Source organism: Barbus barbus (assembly GCF_936440315.1).
Source record: "Barbus barbus genome assembly, chromosome: 46".
Lineage (NCBI taxonomy): Eukaryota > Metazoa > Chordata > Actinopteri > Cypriniformes > Cyprinidae > Barbus > Barbus barbus.
The window spans coordinates 22,885,706-22,907,626 of record NC_136724.1 but is presented as its reverse complement, the minus strand read 5'-3'; the positions used below and the strand labels follow the sequence as shown (position 1 = coordinate 22,907,626).

General features: G+C 38.3%; 2 protein-coding genes and 2 gene segments (V, D, J or C); 1 reads left to right on the top strand and 3 right to left on the bottom strand.

Annotated features, from left to right (window-relative positions):
• LOC306864845 (Ig kappa chain V-III region MOPC 63-like) overlaps nucleotides 1–21,921 on the bottom strand; it is a 684,433-nt gene that overhangs the window by 55,540 nt on the left and 606,972 nt on the right.
• The window catches only part of LOC306864846 (Ig kappa chain V region K29-213-like), a 764,502-nt gene that overhangs the window by 137,572 nt on the left and 605,009 nt on the right, over nucleotides 1–21,921 (top strand).
• Nucleotides 298–10,131, bottom strand: LOC306864842 (DCN1-like protein 3). Its single transcript, XM_079409104.1, has 4 exons — nucleotides 9,521–10,131; nucleotides 7,805–7,876; nucleotides 3,855–4,414; nucleotides 298–1,573 (listed from the first exon to the last, which is right to left on the bottom strand). Exons 3-4 carry the CDS (start codon nucleotides 4,286–4,288, stop codon nucleotides 1,090–1,092), a joined length of 918 nt encoding a protein of 305 aa, XP_079265230.1. The 5' UTR covers nucleotides 4,289–4,414; nucleotides 7,805–7,876; nucleotides 9,521–10,131; the 3' UTR covers nucleotides 298–1,089.
• The window catches only part of dnah3 (dynein axonemal heavy chain 3), a 41,412-nt gene continuing 30,126 nt past the window's right edge, over nucleotides 10,636–21,921 (bottom strand). Inside the window, exons 49-61 of the mRNA XM_079409113.1 lie at nucleotides 21,677–21,893; nucleotides 20,916–21,098; nucleotides 19,897–20,095; nucleotides 17,647–19,788; nucleotides 16,256–16,481; nucleotides 15,709–15,953; nucleotides 15,114–15,230; nucleotides 14,736–14,893; nucleotides 13,902–14,069; nucleotides 13,673–13,815; nucleotides 13,292–13,496; nucleotides 12,520–12,657; nucleotides 10,636–12,016 (exon numbers count right to left, since the gene is read on the bottom strand). Coding sequence (XP_079265239.1) covers nucleotides 11,663–12,016; nucleotides 12,520–12,657; nucleotides 13,292–13,496; nucleotides 13,673–13,815; nucleotides 13,902–14,069; nucleotides 14,736–14,893; nucleotides 15,114–15,230; nucleotides 15,709–15,953; nucleotides 16,256–16,481; nucleotides 17,647–19,788; nucleotides 19,897–20,095; nucleotides 20,916–21,098; nucleotides 21,677–21,893 — 4,495 coding nt within the window. The 3' untranslated portion in view covers nucleotides 10,636–11,662. The remainder of the gene's footprint in view (nucleotides 12,017–12,519; nucleotides 12,658–13,291; nucleotides 13,497–13,672; nucleotides 13,816–13,901; nucleotides 14,070–14,735; nucleotides 14,894–15,113; nucleotides 15,231–15,708; nucleotides 15,954–16,255; nucleotides 16,482–17,646; nucleotides 19,789–19,896; nucleotides 20,096–20,915; nucleotides 21,099–21,676; nucleotides 21,894–21,921) is intronic.

The following is a 21,921-nucleotide window of genomic DNA, read 5'->3' as shown; positions in this document are numbered from 1 at the left end:
TAAAAAAATAAATAGAATATTTCTTAATAAATGAAGTTGGCAAATTCACACATATGTACAGCTAACCGATATGCAATGCAATGATATATATTCCATCATTAAAAAAAAGATATACATTATATAATACAACATATATAATAGGGACATGAAAAATAGTACAAATAATAATGTTTGATTTGAACAATAAATACTCCACAGATCCACACCACCTCTGGTCAGATGTTGAATTGATCATCAGAGATCAAAAAGTGAATCTCTCACAAATCTAACGCAAAGACTACAAAAAGACGCTAAAATCCAAGTCTAATGTTGAACACATTTTTATTAATTATAAACTGTTTCATTTATATAAAACCAGACACAAAAGCCTGAAATTAAATCACTTTGAATTAAAAAAAATAATGTAAACTGTAAAATAAAAGTAAAAGCTCACAGCAGACGTCCAACTGCAAATGAATCTGTATTTCCCACTCACTCACACACACACACACGCCGTACACACATCTGACCACTGAGAATAAACGAGAATCGCAGAACCAATGAATGCATCAGAGGAGACGTGAAGGAGAACAAAATTAAATCAGAAATGATTAGGAAAGCACATGAGAAATGAGGTCTTGAAGGCTTCAGGACATCAATCACTGCAGTCTGATGTTAAACAGAACCAGAAGAACCACTACACACCCCTCAACAAAACTAACCATTAAAACACGTCCCCTGCAGCGTTAATGCTGGCATGTGTGTGTGTGTGTGTGTGTGTGTTCGAACTAGGCAGCTGACAGAATTCCCTTTTCTTTGGCGTGTTGGTCAATCCCAAAATATTAGCGCTCTGGATGAAATGTGAACGTTAAAACAAATAAAATGAACAATAGCAATAACTTAAATAAAAGTGCTTAAAAAACTATTTGTTTGCAGCCCTTTCATTAAAACAAAAGTCAGAGAGCGCACCAGGATGCCCAATGCGTTAAGACCGGAAAATTTCATAATACTTAGAATAAGAGTCAAAAATCAGGATGGAGAGTGACGGGCTCAGAAACACCTCCGCACGTCATCGTCCAGAATTCACCACCATCCCAAACACGGCCGCCCTCAAGATCCCGGCCACACGGATGCAGCCTCGCAGTCCGTCTCGGCGGCGCCGGAGTCCGACTGTTCTCTCCGCTGTCTTTCCGTCTCCCACTCCACGAAGGAGTCGAACAGGCTGGGCCAGGCCTCGTCCTCGCTGTAGTTGCTGAGGTCCTGGCCGATGCTCTGCGTGAAGTTCAGAAACATGTTCCAGGTGTCGCGAGAGATGCCGCGCACGGCGCAGGGATTCTCCGACAGGAAGTCCAGCCAGTGCTCCAGCAGCGGCGGCGTGTCCAGTGTGAAGACGAGCCGCCACAGCGCGATGGCGATGGAGCGCTGCAGAGAGCGCTGGCCCTGCTCGGCGTCCAGCCCGAACTGGAAGGTGAAGCGGTAGAGATCTTTGAAACTCTCTTCTCCACGGGACTCCTCTAGCAGCATGGAGAACCGAGAGCAGATCCCCGGGATACTGTCGGCCTGGATCGCCTTACAGCCGTCCACAAACTCCCTCCTGAGACACACAAATACAAAAGATGTTAGGCTGGGATTTTAAAGTTGACATTTGCCACCCGTTTTACTTCTGTAATGTGGAGGATTTACAGTGGAAACCATATTCAACAGGGCAGGGTTTGTTCAGAATTTAATTGATAATGAATCCTGATACAAAACAATTATAATTGGAATATATATATATATAGAGAGAGAGAGAGAGAGAGAGAGAGTGTTGTATTAATTTTAAAATTATTCTTTTAGTAATTTTGTTGGTGTTTTTGTCATTTTTAATGTTTTTAATCTCTATATAGTTATTAATATTTATTTACATTTGACATATTTACAGTTATTTTAGCACATCATCATTTACAGTGGTGGGGAAAGTTACTTTTAAAAGCAACGTATTACAATATTGTGTTACTCCCTAAAAAAGTAACCCATTGCATTACTTGGTTACTTTTTATGGATGAGTTGCTTTATTTAGCATTTCTTTGTCTCATCTTGCCAGGGCTTGCTTGCTTGTTTTTAATTTAAAAAGTTATATTTTTGGCAAATGTGAAATGAATACGCCTCAGGCTGAAGGAAATGTTAAGTCACATCTGTACAGTAGAGGGCACAGCTCAAAAATTGAGGAATACTGAACCTGTGCTGGTGAGATGTTCATATTTAGTCTAGAACTACAGTAAATATCATGGCTCTCCTGATTTCTCTCAACACCGGGACAGGAGAGATGTCAGTCAATAAATGGCAAAACAAAGTAACTGGCGTTACTTATTTAAAAAAAAAAAAACCTGATATTTTCTTGTAAATTAACAAGTAATGCATTACTTTTCTAGTTACATAAAAAAAAGTAATCTGATTACATAACTTGCATTACTTGTTATGCGCTACCCCCAACACTGAACATTAAAGTCTGCATGAACTGGAAGTTGCTGCCGACTTTATTTCAGTGTAGTGACGTATTTCCAGCTGAAACAGAATAGTGAATAGAAGCTTTTATTTTAGCGCTCCTCCTGTCCGTCTCTCACTAAAGGCTGGAGGGCCGTCATCAGAGAAGAAATGCCATTCCACAGCGGAAGCTGATGATCAGATTTTGATTTAAGATTACCAAGACAAACTATTTTTTTCAGAGAATCAACTTGCAAGGATTAATTGTTCATCTTAAGACCAACAATGTGCACTAACAAAATAAATATTGTACATTTTGATTTCATGCGGACTTTAAGGCCAAATAAATACTGGGGAAAAAAACCACTGCCAAACTCTCGACTGCAAACAGCGTCATTGTAACACTTTGATGTGATGAAGCAATCTTTGTGAGTTTCTGTCTGTTTCTGGAGGAACTGCAGTGACTAATGATCTCTCCCTCCACCGCTATTCAACAAGAACACTGGGAAAACATCTCTTTTACTTTGTTTTCTTCAGCTTTTACTTTTTCCATCTTTTCCTTCAGACCCTTATAATATCCACATGTGCTGTAGAACTCTATTATATCATGCAATATTAGTTTATTATGGTACAATAATTCAATTTTGACTGTTGAATGATGAAAGAACCGTTACAAATGATGATTCATGTCAGGTCTTCCGTTGCACATTAAATAGAAGATCAAGCTCTGTGCATTGCATTATGGGATACGGTAATCACTTGCACAGTATAAATAGTGAATGATACCCTCAATAGCGTAAAAATATATAGCACACACAAACAAATAATGTGCTTCACCTGCCATCTTGGATGGATTTTATTACGAAGCTCAAAGTTCTATAAAGTTATTTTTTTCTCAAAGTTTTTTAAAGAAATTAATATTCATGAAGGATGCATTAAAATGAACAAGTGTCAGTAAAAACATTTACAAATGATACAAAAAATATATATATTTCAAGTAAATGCTGTTCTTTTCAATTTTCTATTCATCAAAGAATCCTGAAAGTGAAAACATATCCCGGTTTCCACAAAGATATGAAGCTGCACTGATATGAAACTGTTTTCAACATTGATAATAATTATAAAATGTTTCTTGAGCAGTAAATCAGTATATTAGAATGATTTCTGAAGGATCATGTGACACTGAAGACTGGAGTAATGATGCTGAAAATACAGATTTGATCACAGAAATAAATTAGATTTTAAAATATATTCAAATAGAAAACATTTTAAATTGCAATATTTCACATTTTCACTTTTTTTTTTAATTAAATAATGCAAGCAGGGTGATAAGACGACACCTCGTTCAAAAACAATAAAAAAATCTTACCCCAGCCCCAAACTTTTGAACCGTGGCCACTCTTGAAACTCACCTTGTAAACTTGCACATGGTAGCAGCCTGGAACTTCCACGCCAGCACCAGCACTTTGAACTCGGCCGGATCCACGCATAGATCGTTGCAGAAGCGCTCCATCCCCTCCTCCAGGATGGCATCCTCATGCTCGTCCTTATAACACAAGAACAGCTCGTCGATCCGAGCGAGTGACACTCCTTCCCCGTCCTGCGCGCCCTGCTCCCGCCGCACGTCTGCGGAGACGGCCGGAGCCGTGGTGCCCTCCACCATCACCTCGGACACTTTGGTGCCATTGAATATGACGTCAGCGGAAGACTTGGCCACTTCCTCCTTGTGCACACTGCCCGTACCGCCACCGCCTTTTTTACCGTGCGATTTCCCAGCATCCTTTTCACCACTTTTACTGCCCAGAGAGGATGTGGGGTTTTTACATTTAGTCACACACTGCCCCATGTCTCTCTCGCTCTTGATCCTGTATTGGTGGTCCTGTCCGCGTCTCCTCTCGGAGGTCTTCCCTCAGGTCCAGACGGCCCCTGCAAAACGCCGCTGCTCTGGCTGATGGACAGCAGTCACCATGCCCTAAAGATTCAGAGAATCAAACAGAGAATCACTTTAATGCATCACTCAAATATGTGACCCTGGAGCACAAAAACAACAGGCTTAAGTCGCTGGGGTATATTTGTAGCAATAGCCAACAATACACTGTATGGGTCAAAATTATTGATTTTTCTTTAATGCCAAAAATCATTAGGATATTAAAGATCATGTCTCGTGAAGATATTTTGTAAATATATTAAAACTTCATTTTTGATTAGTAATATGCATTGCTAAGAACTTCATTTGAACAACTTTAAAGGCGATTTTCTCAATATTGTGATTTTTCTATACCCTCAAATTCCAGATTTTCAAATAGTTTATCTCGGCCAAATATTGGCCTATCCTAACAAACCATACATCAATGGAAAACTTATTTATTCAGCTTTCATATTATGTATAGATCTCCATTTCAAAAAATTGACCCTTATGACTGGTTTTCTCAGTTTTCTCAGAAGTATAGGATCAATTATGGTTCATGTTCATGTTAAGGCCGACACACGCTGCACGATTTCCAGCTTTCCCGGACGAAAGATTGGCATTGTGGCGATTTCTGTGAACGTAGCTCCTAAACGGTGGTGCTGTGTCATACAGTGAGAGAGAGAGAGGTTCAAAGACAGCAGTGAAGTATTTTTACTTTACTCAAGTAAATTTAAAGAGTATCTGTACTTTATCACAGTGTTTTTCTTTGGAAAACTTCACTTCACTACATTCCAAAGCATAATGACATACTTTTTACTGCACTACATTTCATAAAATTAAAGTTTTTATTTTTTTTTACGTTTAATACTTAAGAACATTAAAAATGCAGTACTTTCTTGTACTCAAGTAAATCTTTGAATTACTTTTACTTGAGTAAAAGAAAGAAAGTAATAGATTTCTAATGTATTAAATGATATTTAATATGAAACGTAGTGCAGTTAGAAGTACAATATTATGCTTTGGAATGTTGAAGTAAAGTTTTCTAAAGAAAAACACTCTGATAAAGTACAGACACATGAAAAGTACTTTTAAAGCAGAGTAAAAGTACTTCACCACCGCCTGCCTCTGCCTGCGATACAGCATGATCATCGCATAGTGTTTGCTGCTACGATCCTGCCAATAAAAATGTGACAAATCAACACGACATGGCACTAAAACATAAAACTGCTTACCTCAAGATCTTATCCCTTCCTCTTTCATCCACTTTTTTTTCTCAGCACACATAAAAACTACAACTGCTAAGGTGATTTATCATGCTCGTTATGTTTAGCACTAGCACATGCTGATGACGTTTTATTCTTCTATAGCAACGTGTATCGTTGAATCAATAGGTATGATCATCGTACAGTCTACACACATCGTAGCCAAGTTTATTAGATCCATGTCACACAGTGTGATCTGCAATGATCGTAAAGGTTTACTAAAATCGTGCAGTGCGCCTCGGGTTTCAATTTAGCTGAGTGTAAATGTCAAAGAAAGAACGTGAAGACTCACAACCCTTTTCATCCCACTTCCAAAGAACAATGATGATCAGATGAATCTATATTGCACGTATATTGTTCCTCTTTTCGAAGCCACGAACACAAAGTTCCCTAGATGAACCTGAGCTTCACTTCCTTCCACACAGCGTTAACACTCCCTATTCTTGAAAGTTTTCTCAACTTGTGACTTTTTTCTTTTTGGAAAAGCAGATCCATTGAATCGTCTTGTATGAATCCTATCCAGCCAAACAAAGAAAACCAGTAGCACAATGTGTGGTAAACTGCACCCTGCCAGTGAATCAGAGACAGTGCAGGACATTAACTAACCAGTGTGGTGAAATCTATTCATTGTGGTTGCTGAACTAGTAATCAGTGTACGATGGCATGCGTAGTGATTCTCCTCGCGCATTCTGATTGGCTACATGATAACATGAACTCATAAATGCTTCCACCACGATGGGAGCAAACGTACTGATAAACTGTGTTACTAGGCTGGGGCGAGTTGCACAGACCTGGCTAAACATCAGGGGATCCCATATTCTCAGAATAACACATTTATAATGAGCCGTTTGTGTCTCCAGAGGAATGAGAACAATGCGTGTCCATAATTCATCATGTGGGTTTCTTTGTTTCTGGCCTTTGTTTGTGTTCAATATTAACTAAAACCGATTGATTTTTCTCTCAAGCACAGAAGAGCCGTGAGACACCGTTTACTTATGAGCACCATTATATTATGCCTTTGAAACATATGCCAAAAAACACTTTTTTTTTTTTTTTAAATCATCATGTAATTGTGACAAACTACAGAATGTATCAAATATGAATTATTGCCATAATCAGACAAGTGAGGAATCAATACAAAGATTCTCGAAAATGTGCTTTATTGTCAAATTACAACCTCTCTCACCTCATCTGTGTTATAAATACTATAATTATTATATAATTAGAATAGAAGATATTTATCTAATTTACTTTATTTACAATTGTAAGAGAAATTATTTACAAAGTTATAAAGTAGATTATTTACTTTAAATCAATCATTAATAATAACAATAATAATAATGTAATATACTATTTTATAAAGAATTATATAGAGAGATTATAAAGTATATTTACATCATATTAATAATTTTTATTGAATCATTTTTATTTTTTGTAATTACATATATTTTGCCCTAAATATAGATATATGAGAGACTATTACAAAATTATAGAATATTATAGAGTACTTCAAAATCAATATGTATACAATATTATTCATGTTTTACAGAAATTTATAGAGAGAGAGCATTCTAAAAGAGGATAGTTACAAAATTACCCAATTTTACCTTCTACCTTTACCTCACATTAATAATTATTCATGCTAATTATTTATTACATTTATACAGAATAAATGCAGACAACAGACTATTTACTAAATTATAAAGTAGAATATTGACTTAATATTTTATATAGAATGCAAATATATATGTAAACAAGCAGAGCATTTTATGAGAGAATACATACAATATTATAAAGTAGACTATTTACTTTATATTAATAATTCTTAATTATAATTTAATTTTTTATATACAATATATATCACAAATAAAGGAGAGTTATTTTTAAACTGCAGCAGGCTTGAGCTGCTGCTCCATAATACAAATATTACAGACAGAAATGTTGATTAAAACATTATTTAATCTAAGTGAAGCATCACCCTTATTCTAGTAGATCTAGTGGTGACATGCAAGTTAACCTTAACAGCTGGTCTCTATGGATGCTGTGACATACACCGCAGCACTGCATTGACCAATCAGCATCCAGCTGCGGAATGATGCGCTTTATAATGAGCGGTGAGGTGAGCAGAACGGGCTCAGAGCGACGGCATCACCATGGATCAGGAGTAGTAGTGTGGCACGCACTGACTCACCCAAATCCCTGAGCACTGAACCGACGTGTCATCTGAGGAAACTCCATGGAGACGGCCGGAACATCCGCTAGCCTGAGCACAAGCAGACCAAAGAAACGTTACAAAATGATACGGCGCACAGAAATAACACACACCTCCATCTGCAGCATCTACACACACACACTTGATCAGAAGACTGGAATCTGTTTCCTCACGCTCTGACTAACTAACCAACCAGCCCACAACACAATACCCACAAGGTAACCTAAATAAAACAGGGTAGATGGGAGCTGGGTTACATTAGAGGTGTTGGATTGCTGGTGTGACCGATGCCACGATTAAATGACATATAACCCGACTGCGGTCATCGTCACAGCAACGCACACCTAATGAGGATGTGGCCAACAGCTGGGGTCAAAGGTCAAGAGCGAGAACAAATTGACATTTGTAGGTTGATAATCAACAACATCCGCAGCCTAATTTACTTCCATTATGTGCTGCATTATACAAAAATATACTAATAGCACAGTCCTTAAAGCAGAGGTTTTCCCTTTTCTTTTGATGCAATGCCCCCCCCCAAATATCATTATTCTGCATTTTGCACTATGAGAAAATATTATAAATGTTTAAAATATTATTTGGAAAATACCTAGTTCCTATTAAGCTATATTTGTTTGTTTTTTTGTTACTTATGTTATTTATTATAGTGCTGTAACATTTTATTTACTCATTTAACATTTATTTTTTTTTAATCTAATGTTTATTCATTTCAATCTAACATGATTATTTCAAATTTTCTATTGGTTTATAATTTATTCTTTTTAATTTAATTTTATTTATTTGAATCTAATCTTTAAATCTCAATTTTATTATTTATTTAGTTAAAAATTATATATATATTATATATTTATTTATTACAAATTCAAAGATTATATATCATATAACATTTTGAAAAATGACATTTTTACAGTTTTTCTCTTATCTTTTCCTCAGATCCCCCTCAGCACTACTTTACGACCCCAGAGCCCAGAAACCCCTGCCTGTTCTTCAGCGAATACTATGGTTAAAACACTGTAAAACACGGTACTACTTTGTCAGTGAGAGTAACTCAAGTTTAATATCAATTCAGGACAGTTTTATTACATTAAATGTCATTTTTTATATATATAAACGACATTATGACAGTCATGTTCACTTTATATAGACTATTATTTATGAAATAGACAGATGCTGTCTGTCTAGTCAGCATATTTTGGTCATTAGGCAAATGCAGCCTTTAGAGCATCTAAATAATAATCTATTCTTTATATATATGCAGTAATTTTAGGCATCATAGGCGATATTTGATTCCGATAATACTGTGTTTGTAAGCAGCTCGCTAGATTTGAGCCACAGCTAGAGTCTCTATCAGTATAAACCACAAACTTTTCCTATAAATTACGATTAACTGTCCGTCTGTATAGCAAAAACAACAAATATCCTACATAAATGAGCTCTAGAATCATACTGATAGTTGTGATATATTAATATGTGGCTGTATTTGAGCACTGAAGAAGTGAACGAGACAGTTAAAGTCTTTTAAAGAGCTGATCTCATGTTAGCATCTTAGCTGGTTAGCTTCAGATGATGAGGATGGTTCATTTATACACACTAAACTTCATTTAAACTCTAAAATGTGTCGATTCTGAACGGAAAGGCAGCAGAGATGTGATGTGAAGGTGTTTTGTGTTGATTTACCTGTGGAAAGATGAGGAAATGGATCGGAATCAGCGCATCCCTGCTGTCATGCTAAAGCTAAAGCTAATCCCCCTCCAGCCGAACCGGGTCGGTTCTGAAACTGTGTTTACACGCAGGAGAAGTGCTTCTCTTTGTGTGCTTCTGATGCTCTTTGGGTCAACAGATGATCATAGTTGGCAATCCCCCCGCATCACTTCCTACAGACCCGAACCGAACCGAGCCTCCGGTAAAACCTCCGCCTGTACCAGCACCCACCCTCCTCTGGATCGCTGCTGGGGGGTCTGAGAGGATTGAGATTGACTGTATGCGGCAGCACGGAACCACAGAGACGCGGATCGCCCGCTGATTGATCGCAGTTTCTCTTTTTGTTTGGGTTCGAGAAGGTCTGCGCAAAAGCCGCGCAGAAATAGCTCCCCCAAACATCCTGCGGATCTCTGACTGCGCAGCGTGAGAGCGTTAAGGACTCATTCGAAACAAAACTCCCCGCAGTTCGAGACGTCGTCGCGAATTGGTGTTTGGTGATGAGTTTTTGGCTCAAGGTCTGCATTTAAAGTCACACCAGAGGGTGTCAGGACTTGGCTTTCTGCAGACCAGTCAAGTTCTTCCACACTGACTGAATCAATCATGTCTTTCTGAACCGTGTCTTATACACAGAGACACTGTCATGTTAGAATAGAAAAGGGTTCTGTCCAAACTGTTGCTATAAAATTAGAAGCACACAATTCCCTAGAATATCATTATATGCTTAAACATTAAGATTTGTACTCATAGAAATTACTAAAGTAGTCAAACCTGTTCATTAGAAGGGGGTGACCCAATAGTTTTGGCAATATAGTGTATTATCATAAGCACTAATAATAATAATAATATTACTATATTTGGAAACAGAATATGATCTCATTAAGAAATGTCCATCACATTTCTCGCAAACTGCTTATAATAAACTCGGAATTCTGAAAACAAAAAGACAGAATTGAGAGAAAAATTTGAATTGTAGAATTGTAAGATATAAAATCTCAATTGTGAGAAAAAGAGTCCAGAGTAGTTAAATTCACAGTTTGCAATTACCGTACCTTTTTTCTGTGCAAGAAACAAGCTTCCATAGATGTGTTTTTAACTTTAATGAAAGTAACAGTTCATTCAGAAAGTCGTAAAAAGGCTTTGTTGTCTGTTCTGTTGAGTTTGGGGTGAAATCTTACTTGATACTGGACATGTTCTTTGCCGTTCCCGAGAGATTCACACAGAATATTTCATGCATCTTCTCTCTCAGGCGTATCTTCCTCCGATGGGTCTGGCCACTCAGAAAGCTGCGAGCTCAGCAGAGACTGAGGAAACAAGCCAAGCCGGTGTATCTGCAGTCTCACGATGAGACCTGACACACACAGACTGTACAGACACCACTGTACTGATCATAAAGTGTTCAGAAGCACCCGGGAACATTATAATTTCTTGTCTGTTCATGTTATTTCTAGCTAAAATGACAGCATTATGACACAGATGATAGTGAAGTTATTCTCACTGCCAGTGCAAAGCATGATGAATGGTATATTAGGGATAGTTCACCCAAAAATTCTATCATGGTTTACTCACACTCATGTTTTTCCAAACCTGTACGAGTTTCTTTCTTTTTATTTTGAGGAGTATGGGTAACCAAAGAGCTGCTGGTCTCCATTGACTTCCATAGAATGGAGGAAAATAAAAATATGAAAGTCAGTGATGGTATTTTCTTCAAAATATCATCTTCTGCAGAAGAAAGGTTTGGAACTGCATGAGGGCAAATAAATGTTGACAAATGTCATTTTTGGGTGAACTATTCCTTTATTGTGAGCTGTTTTGGTTGATGTTAAAGGTGTATTTATTATATTTGTCATATACTGCATTGTATAAAGGTCTCACTTAAAGTTGTATTTAAAGTATCTATCTGTATTTCAATTAAAGTTTATTATTTCTCATGTCATTCATTTCACATGTTGAATTTACACCAACAAATGGTTTGTCTCCGCACATTTAAGTGGCATCGAGGTTATGTTAACATGCACCGTTGTTTTATTATTCTATTCAATTGTATTAAACTTAACGATAGTGCTGTAGTCTTGTATTTTATCAGTTTTTGGCATGTTGTAAACACATAAATGCACACTCTCAGTTGTCTAGTTGGCAGAGGCAGGCGACGCCGCGGTTGATCCAGTGTTTCTGTGGCTTGTCCGAGGCCAGCTCGATGGACAGCACGTAGTTTGTGGAGTGACCAGTGGTGGAAAGAGTCCCACGCCTAGCGCTGGTCTTGTACACGGGGCAGACGTAAACACTCTCGTGCAGGAAGCTGGCGCTCTCTCCGGGCTTCAGCCAGATTATGGGAAGCGTGTCGAAGAGGACTTTAGGAACAGACTCACCGATAACCATGTGCTCTCGATCCCAACGCGCTCCCTCAAGGAAAAGCCCACGGACATACGCACCGTCCTCTGGCTTCTGCTCCATGTGAGTTTCCTGTTTACAGACCTAAAAGAGATGCACATTATTATATACATAAGGACCGTTTTGAAAAGAAATTAATATTTTTATTAAGCAAGGATGCGTTAAATTGACTAGAAGTGACAGTAAAGACATAATGTTGCAATAGATTTCTACTTCAAATCAGTGCTTTTCTTTTGAACTTTCTATTCATCAAAGAATCCTGAAAAATTAAATGTATCAGTGTCCACGAAAATATGAAGCAGCACAGGTGTTTTCAACAATCAGAAATGTTTCTTGAGCAGCAAATCAGCATATTAGAATGATTTCTGAAGGATCATGTGACACTGAAGACTGGAGTAATGATGCTGGAAATACAGCTTTGATCAGAAATAAATTATATTTTAAAATATATTGCAATAGAAGCCAGTTATTTATACATTTCACAATATTACTGTTTTTACTGTATCTTTGGTCAAATAAATGCAGCCTTGGTGAGCATTAAGATTTAAAATGAATCAGTTTCTGTATGCACTCATTGGCACACAAACCTCAAACTCAAAGCCGATGTAGTCAATGGGGATGGTGTACTTGCGAGCGAAATTCTGAGACACACCAGTGAGGAACGACTGAGTGAAATAAAACGCAGATACCCAGAACACAGACGGAGGGCCATTATCAATCCAGTCCTAAAACACACACAAAAAGATGGCTTAAAAATGTGAAACTTCTTGGTTTGTACTGCAAAACTGTCCTAGGTAGAGGACAACTGGTTTTAATAATATCAGAGCACACACCAGCCAACCGAGTGTCCTATTTCAGCATAGTGCACACTATAAGACAGAAGTGTTTCGTCCTAAACATATTTAAAAAGACAGTGTTCTTCCATGTTGATAATGATATTAATTGCAATCTAGGCAGGGTATAATTAACTGAAACTAAAACGGTTTAAAAAAAAACATTTGTTACTAAAAATATTTCAAAACTCATTTCATTTTAGCTAGCTGGCAAGGCAACATTGCTCATATTCATTTAGCTTAACTAAATGTACTACAATACATAAAAATAATTAAAAATGAATAAAAACTACATAGACAAAAGCTAAAAAAAAAGTAAAAAATACAAAATTACTAAAACTCGAACTAATGGAAAATACAATAAAAATTCAACATTACAAAAATATAAGCATCTCATTTTACTGTATTTACCCTCAAACTAGGAGCATCAGTTGGTAACAATTTAAGTAGTTTTTACAAACATTAAAGGACCATGAGCCTCTCTCTTGTCGTGTGCATTGTCTTAGCCGTAGCTACTAGTGTTCACCTGTAGGAACTGCAGTCTTGCGAGGAAGTCGGACACGTAGCTTCCGAGGGGTTTAAGGGAAGGGTAGGACTTTGCGGCCCATGTGGCTGGTACTTTCCCAACGAGAAGACTGTTGAAGACATTCTCCAGCTCGGCAGACATCACAACCTGCCCTCGAAGTGCCTTCTGGGTGTTTATCAGGCTGCTACGCACCACCTTTGACAGCCTGTACATTTATACATTTATGCATTTATCCAGTCAACGATGTATAAATGTTACCAGTTCATACATTCCTGGGAATGGAACTCATGACCTTGGCATTGCAAACTCTACTGTTTGAGGTACAAGAACACTATAATGTATTAAATGTAAATCGATGTAAGTAACGAATAAATCTAGTACCTGTTGAAGCGAATGAGCTCCTGCCGTAAGACGGTGTTCATTGACTCCTCATACAGGAGTGGGTATTTATTGGTCACCATCTCAATGTCAAAATCAGGAGGGAGTTTGGCCAGCATTCCCCCGGCCAGCTCATCCACTATTTCCTGTGGACACAGACAAACCTGCTTTCAGAAAGACCAGGTACACAAAACTGCCAATCATGTATCATTTATGATTTGCATCCTCCCACCTGTGGTGATTTGGCTCCGCCGCTAGTTTGTCTCGGCAGAGTCAGCAGCACGCCGTCTAACAGCTGATTGGTCTCCTGGTTGTCTTTGGTGATGTTAGCGTTGCTGTGGAGGCCGAAGACCTCAGGCTCAGCAGTGATGGGAAGGTTGCGGATGTAGTCCACGTAACTCTACATACAAAAGAGATTATGCATTTATTTTGATTTGAATGCAAGTGTGGATGAGATTTGCAAGCAACATCAGAGAGCAAGATTTTCAGTGAATAACAATGAAATTTGGGTCTGTTTTGTGCATCATTTTAAAACAAAAACTGATAAACAATTGATTCAATCTGTAAAATGTACAATTTATGTTGCCCTTACCAGTTAAAGCTTATTGTCAGTAAATTAAATACATAAATGCATAAACACGTAAAAAATATATAAAATGAAATTAATTAAAAAATGCATAAATAAATGCATACATAATATGAATGAATGAAAGAAAATAAATACATAAATAAAAGAAACTATACAAATGCATGCATACATTCATGAAATCAACTGACTTCATTAAACCTTTAGTAGCAAAAGACTACTTTTATGACGTTTATAGCACTTTTTGGTCCTTTTTGGCCAGTCACTGTCTAAGAACCGCTTAAAAGTTCCACTAAACATCTTCACAGAGAAAAGAGGTCACAAATCATACAGGTTTTGAACAACGTGGGTGAGTACAAGACAGAATTGTAATTTTTAGGTTAACTATCCATTTTAACATCAGGAGAATCCATGTAGTTCATCAATGTCGAATGTTTCTCTTTTAATTGATAAATATGAGTACACAGTGTTTGTGTGTACCTGGTATGGACCGTGTGATGGCACATAGTACAGATCTCCCTCACACACACAATACTGGTCCTGTTCAATGAGCTCCCAGCTGTAGAAGATGGAGAGGAGAGACATCAGCAGTCTCCGGTCCTTATCGTCAGTCACCCTCCCACCATAATTACACTCTCCTACAGAGCACATGAGTACAGATAGGTTGAAAAAAATTATGTTTGTCTACCCAAAATGTAAAAAGAACTACATTTTTATACTATGTGGTTGCTATGTGGTTATTGAGGAGAAGAGTGGCTGTTAGGATATTGCTATGTGGTTTCTAGAGCATTCTGGGTGGTTTCTTGGGCGTAGTTAGGTGGGTGCTAGGGTGTCCTGAGTGGCTGGCTGCTTAATCACCTGTCAGGTAAGCGAGGGCCTCCAGCGGAACCTCCTCATACTCATCCAGGAACATCTGGATCTGACGAATGCTGATTCTCAGGTCAGACTCATTAAACTCATATGGAATATTCCAACCTGCAGAGAAACAGAGACAAAGAAAGAAGACTGAACACAACTTTAAAACCCCCTGGAGAAGACTAAACTCATCTCGGACAGGACATTCCGGTATTGATTATGAGTCTTAATACAAAAATGTAAAAAACGCCTTTTTGACGCCTCTATCATGGGTCTATGACAAACGGTGCAGGATGAGTTACAAACTAAAGTTTGTATGGAAGAAAAATAATAAAAATCCAGCTTCGCAAGCAACACTAAGAAGCTTGCTTTTACTGTTTATAGTTTTCAGGAGAATCAATCTATGAACTTATAACTTCCTCAGTCTATTAAAAAGCCATTTGATTGCAGTACTATAATGTCCGTTTAGACAAGATTAGATCAGTTAGATTGATGATAGTATGCCAGAGTTTCACAGAAGATTGTTTAGAGATGGAGGGTGAATCAAATGAAGGATGACGGACAGGAAAGCAAACTGCATTACAGATTCATATCTGACCGAGTGGGCCGAATGTTCTCCTCTCCTGGACCAAAGCGTGGAAGAAACAGAGGCCGAACAGCAGCTTCTGCCAGATGTCCTGCTTAGCGGAGCTGCTGAAGAAGGCAGGGTCTGAGATGGGGTCGCTGAGGTAAGAACGCAGTAAATTTGCCCTCAGTCCTTTGGGAGGCTCGTTCGTCATCTTCACCCCATTCTGCAAAACACTCACTGGAAACTTATCAGACGGCTGACTGGTCAACCACAACCTAAAACAAAAGGAGTTTGGGTATCAGTTTAATTACTAATATAATTTCATTTATGAAGTAAAATTGTAAGTATACATAATGGTAGTATTAATTTTACTGCCTTTCATGATAATTTTTTCGTAATATATTATAATATATTTAGTTTTTTTGTTAGATTTTGAGATTAAACATGTCCTGGATATATTCTTTACCTTGTCATGTATTCACTAATTTTAACTCTGTGCTGAAATTGAGAGAGGCCATAACAACTTATGTGAAACAGTGCAGTGAGTGTTAGATGCACGTCTGTTTGTTATTTTTACCTGAAGCTAGTGTGTGTGTTTTCAGGTGTGATGACCTCCTCACAAATCTTCTCCAGCTTGGGCATCCAGCTGGTCGCGAGGTGACAGTTCTGCAACACGACCCAGGTGCCGTCGGTCAGTGCTGCTCTGATCAGCTGCTCCGCTACTGGACCTTGACCCTGACCCAGAGAGATCGTCTGCGTCTTACTGCCGCCCATGCTCAAGTCATCTGCAAACTTCAGTAGTCCTGAGTAAGACAAAGAGTGAAAGAACATCATTTATATTTAGTCATTTAGCAGACGCTTTTATCCAAAGCGACTTACAAATGAGGACAATGGAAGCAATCAAAATCAACAAAAGAGCAATGATATGCAAGTGCTATAAGTCTCAGTTAGCTCGGCACAGTACACCTAGCAAGGTTTTTTTTTAATTATATAATAAATAAAAAGAATAGAAAAGGAATAGAGCAAGCTAGTATTAGAGGCCTTTTTTGCTTTTAATAAATAAAAAGAAAAGAAATAGAATACAAAAAGAATAGAGAAGCTAGTGTTCTTTTTTTATATATAAAACAAGCAGTTAGTAAATGAATAGAGTGCAAGTCTAAAAGGGGCAAGTTTTTTTTTAAAGAATAGAATTAGAATAGAGAGTGCTAGAGTTAGAGGGTCAGATCATTTAATTGCAAAAGTTTAGTGCTGCGCTGAAACAATCATATATTGTGATTCTATGTCTCATAATATTACATAGAATGGCCAGATTTTACATTGGTCTTCAAGCAGCAACCCAACATTTGAGTATCAGATCAAAAGCGTGCTTAAGATAAACTACAGAAGTATGCTAATATTAAAAATAGATGATAAACAACTAGAATAATCAAAGATAATTCAAATATTTCTACACCCAATAATTCACACCACAAAACATGGTTAGAACATACACTGTATTTGCTATTTTCTACCATTTTAGTTTCTCTTTTACGGTTTCACTTAATATTGAAAGTATTAATATTATATCTGCATTTATTTTGAAGAGTAACAATCGTAATCCCATTATGATATTGGACATCATGAAATACGTATAGGATGTGTATCATCAACTAAGCCATTAACAAAACATTTCCATTACTTGGAATAAAATAAGATATAAAAAACGTAAACTTATTTTATTTCAGCTAGTTCCCATGGCTTCATCTCTCATGTTTGTTTAGTTTAACTTTAAGTACTAAAATAACTAAATCTAAAACTGCAATAAAAATGAATACAAAGTATATTGATTTATTAAAATGAAAAAGGAAAACAATTCTAAATATTAATAAAAACTATAATAATATATAAATTATATATAATAAGTTATTGGCTTAGCCCTATTTTCAAAACAAAATGGCAAATAATTGAAAAAAAACATTTTTATTTTACCTGCTGTAGGGTCTGATCCTGGAGAAAGGACGAAGATAAGTGGTGAACAGCAGTTGGAGTCACTGTAGCTCTCCGCCAGGTCGAAGGTCGGTGGCTCAATGTATGTGCGGCTCATATTGTCGACGATGAACTGTTGTACCGCCGGCACAAGTTTATCCGGTCTGAAGCAGCGCAGCACCACCATACGCTCCATGCCCACTACTGCTCGCCACTTCCCGGGTAACTCCTCATCCTGCGGATGACCCGAGTCGTAAATCTGCTTCCACTGTGCGATATTCTCCTGCACGTGTTCAAACAATCCTTCCAGGCAAGGAAGTTGGGAAGCCCGGACCACTTCGGACCACGATTTATCCGAAAGCCACTCCGGGGCCGGGTTGGGGTAAGGGTTTTCCAGCGCAACGCCTCCGGTGAGAAGAAAGCGCCAGACGAGGTCGTCGACCTGACCTTTGCCCTGCATAATGCCAACGGTCAAAAGCAAAGAGAACAGTAGCTTGTCCTTCTCGAACAGAGAGCGGCACACGTTATAGTAAACGCGCATGGTGAAGTGATCCAAGATGTTGGCGATGCGGATCTGTAGGTCATCGCTAGGCATGCTGTGAGCGATGGAATGCAGATACAGATTGATGAACCATGTGAGAGAGTATTGGTACATGGGATCAATATTCGCCAGATCCGAGATGCAGAAGAAGAGAATGGACGAGTGTTCTGCAACCGGCCGGTAACCCATTCGAGTTTCATCAATCTCCTTTTCAGTCACGCTCGCAATTTTCTGCTTCTCGGAAATCTCCTCTGACAATATTTTAGATGACGAGAGAACCTTAATAGCCGTTTCGTCTTCTAGGATGTTCCCTTCAGATGAAGAAAGAACCTCCAGGATTTTGTTCTCGATCTCCTTTAGCTGCTTATTGTTGGCTGCGCTTTCGAGAATCAGCTGGTTTTTCTTCTCCTCCAGTTCTGGCTTCTCTTTAGCGGCGACGATTCCCAGAAGTTGATCTTCCAGACCCAACGGCGTGATCATGAAGTTCAAAAGACACACTTTCACCGCCACCTCCGGCAAGTAATGCGGATTCCTTAATCCTGTTGTGATGTAGAAACGGAAGTCGCTTGAATACTCCACAGTGTTCTCGCCAAGCTTCATATACTCCACACCCTGCTGCTTAAAGGTCTGTTTTAGGAGAACCGGCTCTAAAATTGCATCCAGCTCCTCGCCGACGTTCTCCAGGAGGACTGGCGTGCCGAACTGGATGGCGTTCTCAAGGGTACGGACATAGTTGCTGTCTGAGAGCTTGATGGCGGACAGCTTATTGGCCTTGTTCATGTTTTTGACCCATTTGTTGGCTTGTCCCTGTGGGTCGATCATGAGCGGCCAACGGCGAGAGTTTGAGACAATAATTCCATTGTCGGTGGAAAATGAGTCCACTGGTAATCCAGCGATCTGCCACGATCGGATCAGCACCTGGTTTCCGAGAGTGTTGCTAAGTGTGAAATCCTTCGAACATGGTATGTTTTTCTCACTGCACAGCTTGTGCCACTCTCGCTGACACTCCACGCGGTAATCGACAGTGAACGCGCCAAGATACGACACCATAGCCGAGGACAAAAGCACATCGCCGGTAAGGTTGGTGTATTTGATGCCGAGGAGCCGAGCGGCCTCCGTCCACCTGTCTTTTTCTCCTCCCAGACCACCGATTAGTTTTTCAGCTCGTATTAGCTTTTGGGAACAGAGCTCTATGTTTGCTTCTAGGTCTTTTTTCTTTTGTATCATCCCTTCAAACGTGTCATTCAGCGCCTGCAGACGATCCTCCACCTCCTTCAGCTCGGCACGTTTCACGGCTAACTTCTGCATCTGCACGGCTAACTCCTCCTCTGCTTCCATTAATTTCTCTTTTTTGGGGGCAACAACCTTTGCAACACGCTCGTACACTTCCATGGCACGCACCCATTTGCAAAGGCCCTCGCAAGCAGAAGACACGCTTTTGATTACAGAAGGCTGAAATTCTGGGTTATCTACAAACTTTTCCCTGATTTTCTTAATGTTAGCTGCAGGTATGTTGTCCTTATTGAACGTCTTAAGGCTCTCAAGGAACTTCATGTCACCTAGAAGCTTCTTAGATGGTCCCCAGAAGTCCTCAATCATCTTTCCTGTGTAAACAAATTCAAACAAATGCATTTAATCTTCTTTATGAATACAGTGTTAGATGTGTGTGATATACTTCACCTGTGTTTCTCATTTGTGCCATATTCTCATACCTGATCCACCGGGGTCTTGTTTCCTCTCTGGTTTAATGCCCTTCATGACACAGATGGACTCCATGACCAGTTTGACAGGACCAGGAGGATTCTGCATCGTCTTCAAGACAGTAATATCAGCCGGCTTCAGTGTGTCTAGAGCAGAGAGGGCTGCTTCCAGCGCTGGCATCGCTTCCGCAAGATCTCCCTCACACTCATCCTATCCGACAATAAGTTAATTGATTAAGCTTCACGATCACTGCTTTAACAAAGTGTCCTAATAGCCCAAAATCTCCAACTGCTAACCATTTTCTGAATCACCTCATCTGAAGCAGTGCAACTAGTCCACCAACACTATTCTGGCCTTGTAAATTCCTACATACCTATATGCATGATATATCATCTGAAAGCTGAATAAATAAGCTTTCCATTGATGTATGGTTTGTTATGACAGGACAATATTTGGCCGAGATATAACTATTTGAAAATCTGGAATCTGAGGGTAAGTTCTTAGCAATGCATACTACTCATCAAAAATTAAGTTTTGATATATTTACAGTAGGAAATTTACTAAATATCTTCATGGAACATTACTTAATATCCTAATGATTTTTGGCACAAAAGAAAAATCAATAATTTTGACCAATACAATGTATTTTTGGCTATTGCTACAAATATACCCCAGTGACTTAAGACTGGTTTTGTGGTCCAGGGTCACATATGTTTACTCATGTCTAGTTAAACTCAAAGAAGATAAAAAAAAAGACTGAGAATTGAAGGAAAAATCAGCAACATTAGAGCATCTGCATTTTTTTTTTCACTTGCAAAAGCTAAAACGTATGAATACTGGGCCAACACTCTGAATATAATTCTTTTGTACATACTAAATTGCATTATATTATATAACAGATATGTTTTTGTCCTGTTAAGGATTGACGTTGTGTAGTTAGAAGTGTTTGCCTGCATGGATTATTTTTGTGAGCCTTAGACAGAAATATAATGTTCTGATGAACTGAAATACATTTTTCCCGTCTGGTTACCTTGATCGCTTTAGCAGCAGCTGCTGCTTCATTGGCGACTTTCTCATCAGCACTGACAAGCTCTTTCTTAGCATCCACCTCCACTGTCTCTTTCTCTATCTTCACCATCATCTGATCGGTCTGTTTGGCCGTCTCGATCAGTTCCGGCTGAAGAGCTGTGAGCTCCTGCTGCATGACCGCTACCTGCACGTCACAGACAAACAGCACTGTCAACATCTATTTATTCATCATGACTAATGACTATGTACATTATCAAATAATGCATTTAGTCCTCTCGGTGATAAAAAAATAATAATAATAATAATTGATCATGATTATTCTCCATTTGCTGAATTATGACTGAAATCTACACATTTATTTGAGACCATCTTATGAAAATGGTTCTATTTCACATTTTTCTAATTTCAATACAATTTTAATAAACTAATAAATTTCTATTTTTTTTTTTTTTTTTTACAACGAGTAAAAAAAATCTAATATTTACAATTTAAATATAAATAACAAACAATCTGACAAACAATTGTGGCAAAATTATGAAAAGTATATTGTGTTATACAATTATGAATAAAAAATAAATAAAAAAGATTCACAACTCAAATATATAAAAGATATCTAGATTCTACATTAATAGAACAGAATTAATTCTGTGTATTGTATGTATTTCAGGACATGTATTACAACACTGATTGCAGATGAGCATAATGACGTATACAGAGAGTATTATGAAACGATTGATAAAGCGTTCACATTTTCTGTCTCACCTGAGAGGCGGCAAAGTCAAGTTTCTGCAAGCCAACTATGTATCGATTCTTGAGCTCGTTCACCTCGCTGCGTTTGGAATTAAGCAAGACTTTAAAGGTCAGGATGAGCTCCAGGTAGGAGGTAGGAGTCACGTAATAATGTCTGCGCAGCTGGGAGTAGTAACGCTCCGACAGCTCTCGCACACTCTCCTGGAATGTCTTACACATTTCCACCACCCTGAGAATAAAGCAAAACTGACGATGTA

Excerpts from the sequence above, each read along its gene's own strand:
- LOC306864842 (XM_079409104.1), bottom strand. The coding sequence starts at position 4,288 with ATGGGGCAGTGTGTGACTAAATGTAAAAACCCCACATCCTCTCTGGGC. Across the intron at positions 1,574-3,854 it reads ACCATGTGCAAGTTTACAAG|GAGGGAGTTTGTGGACGGCT; the intron begins GTGAGTTTCAAG and ends TGTGTGTCTCAG.